The sequence below is a fragment of the Electrona antarctica genome (assembly GCF_951216825.1).
Source record: "Electrona antarctica genome assembly, chromosome: 13".
Lineage (NCBI taxonomy): Eukaryota > Metazoa > Chordata > Actinopteri > Myctophiformes > Myctophidae > Electrona > Electrona antarctica.
Genome location: NC_136794.1, coordinates 37930669 through 37942721, shown reverse-complemented (window position 1 = coordinate 37942721; position 12053 = coordinate 37930669). Strand labels below are relative to the sequence as shown.

At 39.2% G+C, this 12053-nt stretch overlaps 1 protein-coding gene across 6 annotated transcripts in view; it reads left to right on the top strand.

The window, feature by feature from the left end:
• Nucleotides 1-10947, top strand: part of LOC306935916 (1-phosphatidylinositol 4,5-bisphosphate phosphodiesterase delta-4-like) — a 28069-nt gene extending 17122 nt beyond the window's left edge. For all 6 annotated transcript variants that reach the window (XM_079519267.1, XM_079519264.1, XM_079519265.1 and 3 more), the window contains 9 exons: nucleotides 851-995; nucleotides 2397-2549; nucleotides 3906-4064; nucleotides 5532-5688; nucleotides 6411-6527; nucleotides 7091-7269; nucleotides 7976-8108; nucleotides 8705-8854; nucleotides 9188-10947. In XM_079519267.1, coding sequence (XP_079375393.1) covers nucleotides 851-995; nucleotides 2397-2549; nucleotides 3906-4064; nucleotides 5532-5688; nucleotides 6411-6527; nucleotides 7091-7269; nucleotides 7976-8108; nucleotides 8705-8854; nucleotides 9188-9294 — 1300 coding nt within the window. In that variant the 3' untranslated portion in view covers nucleotides 9295-10947. The remainder of the gene's footprint in view (nucleotides 1-850; nucleotides 996-2396; nucleotides 2550-3905; nucleotides 4065-5531; nucleotides 5689-6410; nucleotides 6528-7090; nucleotides 7270-7975; nucleotides 8109-8704; nucleotides 8855-9187) is intronic.
• Nucleotides 10948-12053: the final 1106 nt, after the last annotated feature.

Genomic DNA, 12053 nt, shown 5'->3' with positions numbered 1-12053 from the left:
CTTCAATGCCCCAGAATCTGGTTCTCCCAGTCCCGGCAGAGTAGTAGTAGAGTAGTGTGGCCTTGCTCATTCCCTGATGGACTGATCGAGGGTAGCTACTGGGACGTAAGTCGGGACTGATCACCCCGGCTGGGTCACCTGAGTGAGGGGTATGATGTTGGTAGACCCGAAACCCCGTTGACCTCAGGATACATCACTGAGAATACGTCCCAGGTGCATCCATGCGATGTTTTTTTAGTTATGGAAAACATTTTAACAACACAAATCTTGTATCGGGGTCCCTAGCACAAAATACATTCATTTGGGGGTCCTTGATTTGAAAAGGTTGAGAACCACTAAAAGGGATTCACCTTTTACACATTGCATGGCAGCTGTGATGGCATGTACAATAACAGGTAAATAGACGCAGTTTGTTTAGCCATTGCCCTGTTCGTTCTATACCAGCATAAAGTTTTTCTTGTGGCAACCCCAAATTTTGTCCTTAAAAAAAGACACAATAAATTAAGCCAAGAATTTTCAAACATTAAAGAAAGCTAAATTATCCCATAATAATAAATAGATAATAGATCTGCTATTTTCTCTATTCTGTATATATATATATATATTTAATAAAACAGGTATTTCGTCGAACTTATCATGAAATTAGATTTTGTCTATTTCACACTCCTTACACTCCTTAGCTCACAACGTGTCGCGCTGCGACGCGTCGTGAGCTTGTAGATCGGCTATTTTCAACATGCAACCGAGTGTAAAATCAGCGCAAATACAACGCCAACGTGCATTTTAGTCAACAAACAAAACAACTTTTTAGTCGACTAAAAGCGTATGATGTCTGTGTGTGGTGCTATAGGGCTCTGAAACGGGGCTGTCGCTGTGTGGAGGTGGACTGCTGGGACGGTGCTGACGGCGAGCCCGTGGTCTATCACGGTCACACGCTCACCTCCAAGATCCTCTTCAAGGACGTGGTCGCAGCCGTCGGGGAGTACGCCTTCAAGGTGGGAGCACGGCTGTCACGATTGATCGTTAACGTTTCTTTTTTAGCAGGGGCGGAAAAAGTATTCACATTTTCTACTTAAGTAAAAAAGTATCAATACTGCAATATAGAGAAATGCTCTGTTACAAGTAAAAGTCCGGAATTCTAAATGCACTTGAGTAACGTGTTTGGCATCAAAATGTGCTTAAAAAGTACCAAAAGTAAAAGTACTCATTATGCAGAATGCCCCATTTAAAGTTTTGAATGTTTTAAAGTATTTTGAAAATATTTTGAAACGAGCTCACAATGTGTCACATTGCAACGCATTGTGAGGATGTAGATCGGCTATTTTCAAATGACCGAAATAGGCCATTTGATATAGGGTTGTAGTGGTTCAAAATCAAAATCACCAAGTACCTAGTAATTAAAAACTAAGTTTTCAAATAAACGTAGTGGAGTAAAAGTACAATATTTGGATCTGAGATGTAGTGGAGTAGAAGGCAGTAAAGTCGCCTACAAATACCTCAAAAGTACAGTACTTGAGTAAATGTACTTAGTTACTTTCCACCACGCATTTTAGTTGACGATTAATTCTAGTACTAACAATTGCGATTGAAGATTTAATTGTGTTTTTGGCACTGAACATGGAACATTGGAACATGAATGTTCCGTTTTCCTTTTAGGCTTTTCTAACAAAAATTGCACAGTGTACACACACACACACACACACACAAACACACACACACACACACACACACACACACACACACACACACACACACACACACACACACACACTGCACACACTGCACACATGCACACTGCACACACACTGGGTCTGTTCTATTGTGTCCTGCTGTAAGAGACAGGAAAACCCCACATTATCTTATCACTTTGTTATGGTACCTCCCTTGTTTCATTCACGCACTCTTTCCTTCTCTTGTATTGTGTGTGTGTGTGTGTGTGTGTGTGTGTGTGTGTGTGTGTGTGTGTGTGTGTGTGTGTGTGTGTGTGTGTGTGTGTGTGTGTGTGTGTGTGTGTGTGTGTGTGTGTGTGTGTGTGTGTGTGTGTGTGTGTGTGTGTGTGTGTGTGTATGTGACTGTGTGCTACTTTCTCTGTCTCTCGTCTCCTCTAATTGCGTCCGACCTATGAGTGACTGACTCATAAACGATACAGAGACAAAGAGACACCTCCCTGACAATATTGCAGAGACAGTTTGTTTATTTTTCTTATATGACACGATTTTAAGATGACCCAATGTTATTCTCCATAGAGAAATTACTTACGCAAACCAGTGGATGAGCGAGTGACGTCAGGACTTTAGCACTCTATAGAGAGAGAAAGAGTGAGAGACAATTCTATTCTAAAGATAGAGCTTTCATAATCCAATATACTCTTTTGGCTTTCCTTTCTGTCCTGTTAGGCATCAGACCTCCCTGTCATTCTGTCCCTGGAAAACCACTGCAGTGTGGAGCAACAGACTGTCATGGCCCGACATTTGGACCAAATCCTGGGCGACACTCTTCTGAGGAGCCCGCTGGGCGAGCAGGACCCCCAACAGCTACCCTCTCCACAGGTTGAACTCCCGCTTATTATGGCTTTTTTTTTTAAAGATTCCGCTGTTGTCGAGCGGAAACCTTTTATCTCCATTCTAACTTTTTGTGTTGTTTTTGTAAACGAATCAATGCCCTGCTTGATCATATGCTTGATTTACCCCATCACACAAAAGTATCAAAGGTAGCAGATCTGCGAGCTCGAAACGTGGCAGCAAGCGCCACGTTTTGAGCTTGCAGATTGCTTACTTTTAGATTTTGAATTTGAATCCTGAAAATGAACGAGGTGTCCACCCGACAGAGACGATTTGTTAAATGTTCACTTCTTAAAACTCATGATACATACATGTTTTACCTTGTATTTTGTTTTCCTGAAAGTGCCTCTTTTTATCTATTCTTCATTTCCATTGGCTGCATTCATTAGAGATTTTCATTTTAATCCATAAAACTATTCACATGTCCTCCAGAAGTGATACAGAAGTGTGTGTGTGTGTGTGGGGGGGGGGGGGGGGGGGGGGGGGGGTGAAATTAACCTTTGCTCAAAGGTTAATTTCCTTTGCTCAAAGGTTCATTTTTCAAAGGTTGAAATTAACCTTTGCTCAGTGGATTTCAGGTAGTTCCTCTGCTCAGTGCATTAATAATTGAAAGGCATTCTAAAAAACGTTATGGTTTGTCTATTCCTTGTTATTCGTCTGACACTGATGCAAAGAGCAGTATACGTATAACTTACATCAGCTTTTTTCCAGACAGAGGCTCAGAGCACTTAACAACAATCAATGTTTATGGGAATGAATGGCACGCCAGCTCTGTGAGTAGCATGGGAGTTAATCACAGTACTTTGCTGCGTTTGATTATATGGAAGTGGGGCAACTAAATGCTTACCTTGTAGGATATGGTCTTAATTCTGAGGTCATGCTATCCCATAATGCAATGTGAGTGCTTCGTGTAGAGACATCATGTTAGACCAGGAAACTGACAATGTTATGCCCTTGTCCTATTGAGGAGTTTCTCGTTTAAATTTCATAGAAACTCTACACAATTGACATATTTTTAGGCTAACGTGCCATTTTCAGGTTTCACACTTTGCATTCATCAGCACTAATGTTTTCACAGAATCAAAGCTAGGTTTTATGGGCATGATTCACCAGGATCTTGGATGGCTTGATTCTAGGCGTAAAATCATTTATATAAATATTTTTGTAAATCTCTATTGGAAAAATGAATGGTCGATTTTCAGTGGAACCAAAAAGCCACGCCGAATGCTATGCCCCATAACAGAAACATATCATGGGGGGAAATGGTGTCTTTGGATACACGTTTGGATAGCAGCACTTTCTGGCCTCTGCTCTGAAGGCCTCTTTTGTGGGTTCTCATTGCAGGAACTCCGGGGAAAGATTCTGCTGAAAGCTAAGAAGATTGGTGGTCTGGAGTCCTGTCTGGATGAGAGCCTTACAGATGAAGTTAGCGACGACGACGACGCTGAGAGCCCCACTGAGGAACACCCGCCCGGCGAGTGTCGGAATGTCACCGAGCAGCAGGTGGAATGAAAGCATCTTACGTGAAATTCGTTTTTTTGTGCACTGTGATCTGACAATAAAGATGTTTCTAATTCTGATTATGTGGCGTTAACATGGTGTGTCCATGGTGACCCTTTTTTCTACAGGTTGATCAGAATCAGAATCAATCTTTATTGTCACATCAGATCACATTACAAGTAACGTGTGCAACATTCTTGGTTGTGCAGGCTCTAAAAGTTAGAGAGAGAAAAAGTAAGTGCGTAGTACATGACTTATGTACGTGACTTTCGTCACTTCAAAAGTATTGTTTGGGCAGTGGTGGATAGTGGTGGATAGTAACTTCCATTTACTTAAGTACTGTACTTAAGTATTTGTACGTAGTTGCTAACATGGATGATGCCCAAACACATGAGTAAAGCCTCACTCACACCTTTTGATCTAGCATACAGCATTGATGCATGCTAGATGTAAAGAAAGGGTTTGTTTACATCTTGCCCCAATGCATTTCCAATGGAAGTCACATGGTTTGACACAACATTTGTTGCCCCCCACCCCCTCATACAACACAAATGTTGTGTCAAACCATGTGACTCCCATTGGAAATGCATTGTGAGCTTGCATCAGTCAATAAGTCTCATGCATCAGCTATACGTCAATCTGTTGTGCACGTGTGAGTCAGGCCTTAAGCATCAGATTAAGTATAGATTAATCTATTAGTTACATTTTTATGTATGTTTATATATGATAAAAACATAGCACAACCCTTTACAATAGTGTTTACAAATGGGATTAAGTAATGCTCAATTATTATTGATTAATACTTGTTAATGTTAATCATCGGTAAAGAAATACTGTAGCTTTCACTTCACAACAATAAGGACTAACCGGAATAGCTAATTAGCTTTTGTGATAGCAGAGAGGGAAGACAGATGGGAAACAGGACAAGTAGGAGTCTATACACACAAACCTGCAGCAAGAGATAGTGAGGACAGTCTGGTAAAGAAGAAAGGGTGTTATGTGAAGAGACATCCAGGACACAGAGAGGAGACAGTGGGGGGGGGGAAACAGAGAAGGGAGGACAATCTAAAAGTAACAGTCTTTTAGCCTGGGCAAAAATTACAGAACCTTTGTAAAACATTACTTTTATGGGAACATTCTCCAGGAAATGGACACAATGAAATGGACGCAATGACCTGGGTTCCCCTTCCTCTCTTCCTTCAGAGTGAACTGTAATTAATTCACCTGGGAGTTCACCACTCTCACGTTAATATTGGAGGCAGTTCTGTCTTGAATGCTGCTCCATAGATGCAAACTTAGGATACTTGTAGACAAAATTCTAATGTCTCTCAATCCCTTGTTTCTTCTAATTTAGGTTTGTGAGCATTGTGTTTTGTTTGTTTTTCAAACGGTTTCTCTTCAATAAGGCGGGAAACGGCGGGACGTCTACAAGAGTTTCATCTGTGTATCTATGTTGCGATTTCTCCTCAGAAGACCAAGTCAAAGTTATCCAGAGAGCTGTCAGACCTGGTGGTTTACTGCAAGAGCGTCCACTTCCATGGTTTTGAGTATGCCCGATTGCACAACAAATGCTACGAGATGTCGTCTTTATCCGAGTCTAAGGCCAAGAAGCTCATCAAGGATGCAGGTGAATTTTAAACAGAGACACACTACACTACACCTGAGAGGTCTGTTGGTTACTACTGCACTGTGTCGAGCTGTGGTGGAAAGTAACTAAGTACATGTATTTAAGTACTGTACTTAAGCACAATTTTGAGGTATTTGTTCTTTATTTTATTCCAATTTCCAATACTTTTACTTCTACTCCACTACATCTCAGAGACAAATATTCTACCTTTACTCCACTACAATTAGGCTATATGAAAACTTTAGTTACTAGTTACTTGTAGATTTGGATTATTATTACAAAACACACATTAACCACTTCAGCCCTATACTGTATACGATTCAGCCATTTGAAAATAGCTGATCTACAAGCTTGCAATGCGTCACAATGCAACACATTGCTTTAGTTTATTTTTTAACCAAATGGGTTCCCAGATTGTCATGAAACAATTTCCATGCTGAATACATATCCTGTACTGTATATTACCTACTATAAGTGCAATAATTCATATATACATATATTTACCCATCTCCACATTGTCGGACTAATGCGTAGTCGGAATTACGAGCGGATCCCGTGTAAATGTGGGTTCCTTATATCTTTTTACATACAGTATAAAGTGTTTCCATTAAGCCTTGTCCGTCGCCACCATGTTAACGTTTTTGACTGCAGTGAATCGTAAACGTTATCTGCAATAAGGAATAGGTGGGTGTGAGTGACTCAAACGTCTGTTGCTGTAACAGGGACTGACTTTGTGCGACACAACTCGAGGCAGCTGAGCAGGATCTACCCCAGCGGGATGAGGACTGACTCCTCTAACTACAACCCCCAGGATCTGTGGAATGTGGGCTGTCAGATAGGTATGGCGAAAGACCTCTGTCACTCGTCGGTTCACACTAACATCATCCACCATTACTGAGCATTCGTAGCAGCAGGTCAGCTTCTAATGTTATGTATGGCGGTTGGTTGCAACAGGTGAATGCATGTCGCATGAGGATGGAAACTGTTGTTTGCAATGTTTTAAGCATCTTATTTGCCAATGCTGCTGTTTCCATTAATGATAAGTAAAGTCACTTTTCAATTACAATGGCTTGAAGGCATTGTGAAGCCATATGGAATTCAGGAAGTGACGTTTGGACAATAACATCGATATGATACTGTAATGTATACTTGCATTCATAACATACTTCGGTACAGTATTGGCTATGTGGTACAAAGCCAAATCTAACAGAGTTACAACTCATGCTAATTGATTTGGTTTGGTTTAATTTCTCTTCTAAACAATAGTATTACTATAACAAACAACAAACCAACTGCTTTCTGTGTTTCTGAGTTTTGATTGTAACCCAATTCGTTGCACTGTTACTCTGTTACTCTGTTACTCACTCTTACCCCTCCCTTCCTCCTCACTTCCTCTTCAAAGTGGCACTTAACTTCCAGACAGCCGGACTGGCCATGGATCTGAATGATGGGCTGTTCAGGCAGAACGGTGGCTGTGGCTACGTACTCAAACCCGACTTCATGAGGAACAGCGGCACAACATTCAATCCCGAAAAACCGGAGGACCACGAGGGTTACACACCACTCCGCCTCTCCATCCAGGTTTAACCACATTCTGAGATAATGGCGGATAAGCGAACAACGTGTCGTGTGCCAACATGTTGTGAGCTTGTAGTTTGTCTTTTTTCTGCAAAGATATTGAGTGTAGAGGGGGAAAAGGACGGGCCTAGTATAGGCCAATAGTCGACTCTGGTCAATGAAGTATAGGGTTTAATTGGAAAAGAGTTTTTTTTTTGTGACATGGGCATGTGTATGCAAGTTGGAAGGGAAAAAAAAGGGTAGGGAAAAATAATAGTACATCTTTTCTGGCAGAAACGAAAATGTACTAGGCTTAAATGGTAAAACATATATTGCACACACATTCACACAGTTTGTACTGTCTCTATTGTACTTCCGTGCACAGTAGCAGGCACTTGTGAATATTCTATTCACAAGTTTTCATAAGCTTATGTGTTCTTCAAATCCAAATGCTGTCCTTCATTTGTCTCATCTAAAAAAAATGTGATTTTAACCCAGGTTGTTGTGACTTAATTTCACTGTGAAATGATTTCACTATGTCTGTGGATTTGGATCTCAAACACTGTGTGTGTGTGTGTGTGTGTGTGTGTGTGTGTGTGTGTGTGTGTGTGTGTGTGTGTGTGTGTGTGTGTGTGTGTGTGTGTGTGTGTGTGTGTGTGTGTGTGTGTGTGTGTGTGTGTGTGTGTGTGTGTGTGTGTGTGTGTGTGTGTGTGTGTGTGTGTGTGTGTAGGTGATCAGTGGGCAGCAGCTTCCCAAGGTGAACCAAAAAGAAGGCTCTATAGTGGACCCACTGGTCAGAGTGGAGGTGTATGGAGTGCCACAGGATCAGGCCAAGGAAGAGACCAGTCACATTAATAACAATGGTGAGAGAACCGTCTCGAGCTCCAGCAGTGAAGTGATCAAAAAATGACAGACTATTAGACGTCCGTCTAAAACCGGGCTATAACTGATTTAACCCATTTTGACCTGAGATCAGATTCTAAAAATGTCTTCTACATCCTGACAGTTTTCTGAAAAAGCTATGTTTCTATGTCAGTCGTTCTTCGATTTTTCAAAAATAGCAGACCTACAAGCTTGTAGCGCGCCACTCGGTGGCGCGCTATGAGCTATGAGCTATGAGCTGAAAAATAGCCTGAAAAATGATCCAATCGCCTGAAAAATAGCCTGAAAAATGATCCAATCGCCTGAAAAATAGCCTGAAAAATGATCCAATCGCCGACAGACCGCTGTAGGTCTTCTATCATGGAACATCCCAAAGTTCTACCAAAGTTCAACATTGCTTCAAAGAAAGGAAAACAATATATGTACTCTCAAACATTGAAATTCTATGTAACAATGTAGTTATGTATTGTATTACTTTATAATACAATAATGCATAGCCTATTGGTCTGAAAAGTATTATGTGTAACAAAGACACATAGGTCCAAAATTATAATCATCTGCTGCCCTCTACCTGTAGGTTTTAACCCGGTGTGGAATGAGACTCTGAATTTTGTCCTTCACACCCCTGAGTTGGCCCTGGTTCGTTTTGTGGCGGAAGACTATGACAAAGCATCCAGGAATGACTTTATTGGTCAATTCACCCTTCCATTCACGTGCATTCAAGCAGGTAAGCAAGGATAAAAAATATTAAAGCCAAACATTATCATCCTGTGTAGCTGAATGAGTAAAATATCACTGGCATACATACAGTACATAAATGTATAAATTACCTTCTGGTGGAATGCTGTTAGTAGCCCTATAAATACAACATAAATAACAGCCATCACACAAGCAACAACCTATATAATAATTTATTGCAGCAATCCCATAGTGTGGATGCATTTCAGATGAGACAGCGTCTTGTGTTTTAAGTGCTGAAGATGTCACACACTGGCTCATGTGTTTTCAAAGCTCATCGTAATGTCACTTCACTTTTTCCCCCGAACTGTGCAATTCCAAGGATATCGTCACATAAATCTCCTGTCTAAAGATGGAACAGCCATCCCTCCAGCCTCGCTGTTTGTCAACATCACCATCTCAGAGTTCACACCGGGGAACGGAACCTAAGCATACAGGAGGCCCTGAATGCAGTATAGTGGGTTGAGTCAAAGCCATTACAGTATTTGATCAAATCATTTGTCCAGTAAAAGCATTTACATGTTAGAAACCAAAGCAAAGTGACTATCTGTTCTACTTTTTTCACACAAGGACGAGTGTTTGATTTCTCTAATGTAGAAAACATTACAAGTCAGTATTTTGTTTTTGTCATTTTGTCTTAAAAATAGGTATTGGCGCAGCCTGATCTTAAAGGAAACGCTGTAATTTAAGACTTTCTTTTAATTAATTTTTCAATACCAAATTGAAAACCATACATGTTTTTGTTTTAGCACATTGGAAATTATTGTGTATACTTTACTGTTGACCATTTTCTGAAGCAGACTTGAGACTCTGAGATTTGCAATTTAACACTGTGAACAGATTACTGCTGAACACATTAATACTGTATACTTAATATACAGTACACACAGTCAGACTTTTAAAACTTTTAAAACTGCACTTTTAACTGCACGACGATGCAGATGCATGATAGTATAACTTTGACCAATACACGAATACAGGCAACATAATCAAGTGCACTGTGTTGGATTATCTCTCTCAACCAATTTTCAAGTTTCTGAATATTACAATTGAAATAAGCTTAGGCTTTTTTTCTTTTCTTTTTTATTGGTGACATCATTTGACCAATGTGTGCAATGGTTGTACATTTATTTTGATGTCAATTGTTTTGTTTCGCTTAGTGTCTTTACTCTACTGAAATAAATGGAAATCATTTCTGGAAAGTAGGAAAAAACACATTCAAAACTAATTGTATGCTTTGGTAAATGGCCAACGGTATGTGTTTTGAACTCAGCAAACAAACAAACAAAACACAGTATGGTTCTTAGAACAAGATCTTGCATCAAAACGTTTAGTTACGGGTAATCTTAAATTATACCGTATACAAGAGCACATGTGGCCTAGCTGCATGTCTAGCACATAGTGTTTACACTCAAATGTAATTGTTACCGAAATGCTAGGTTTTGTTTTGCTTATTTTCATGTAAACTGTAGTGTTTACACTCAAATGTAATTGTTACCGAAATGCTGGGTTTTGTTTTGCTTATTGTCATGTAAACTGTAGTGTTTACACTCAAATGTAATTGTTACCGAAATGCTGGGTTTTGTTTTGCTTATTGTCATGTAAACTGTAGTGTTTACACTCAAATGTAATTGTTACCAAAATGCTGGGTTTTGTTTTGCTTATTTTCATGTAAACTGTAAACTGATAGTTTTACCACAGGATGTAGCTGAAAACTGAAGTGTCACTCCTCGCCCATGCCAAATATCAGTATTTAATGCCATTGAAGTAGTTAAACGTCTGCAATACCTTGCTTATTATAAATGAAATGCCTGCACTGTAACTGCATGTTGGTGAATCTACTATAATATTTATATTTCTGTGTGCCTACTGTAAATACATGTACATATATTCTTTTAAAACCATGTGGTAGGTGAGAACTATGGTAAACAAAAATGTTATGCAATTTAATTGAACATCAGAAAAACTGACTAACTCATGCCACCTTGTGTTGAAATACTAACTATGCCTTAAGCACTAGCTTGTAGCCTATCTTTGTTGTTGTTTTTCTGAAAACATAAGCAACAATAAAACATGTGAACATGCATTGTCTTGTAACTACAATGTTGAGGTATTTGTACTTTACTTGAGTATTTACAATTTCCAATACTTTTACTCCACTACATTTATTTGAAAACTTTATTTTATTACAAAACATACATTAAACACGTCAGCTCTGTATACATTTTGGCCATTTGAAAATAGCCGATCTATAAGCTCACAATGCGTCACGATGCGACACATTATGAGCTTGTAGATCTGCAGTATTGATACTTTTACTTAAGTAAAGCATGATGTGAGTACTTTTTCACCACTGATACATGCAGCAGCTATTCCTCACAATTCTGATATTTTCACAAATTGAAACCACCAAAGGTGACAAAACATTTGATATTTGTCTTGATTCTTGGTCATTTTGTCTTCCTGACAAAGAATAAAAGGCTGGTGGACAATGAAACACTGTTCAACCTCTTATTCACAACTACAATGTTATAAGATATTCAAAAATAGCCCATCTAGAAGATCACAACGCAAGATTTAATTATTATTATTATTTTTTAGAATCTTGAAAATTAAAAGAAAAATGGGAATAACTGTGACCTTTTTTTTTTTTTTCAACTTATTGTTTTTTATTGTCATTGCTGGGGTAGACAATACATTTTATACATTTGCATCATATATCATCATTCAGTTCTTCAATACAAAATTGTCTCCCCAAGGAGACAGCAGCAACATACATAACACATTTGAAAAATAATAATCATAAATAATACTAACAACAATAATAATGAGGAAATGTAAACATGAAAGACAACATCTTGATCGAGTAATTCAACAGACATGAAATAAAATAAAATAGAATAAAAATAATAAAGTAAATAAAAGGAAAGAGGGGGAAGGGGATCCATCAATCTTTGTAATGTTAAATCTCGATGCGCGCGAAGGGCGTCCATTTCTTAACAAATTGCTCATTTTGTAGCCTCACCAAATAAGTAATTTCTTCCATGTCTCTAATTTCTTTTACTTTATTTAGCCATTGTTCGTGGGTTGGAGGGTGTTTTCCTAGCCAATTTATTGTGATAGTCTTTTTGGCCGCTGCTAACAATATCTGGAGGAGGTACACCTTTTTCCTACCTTCAAACCCAGTC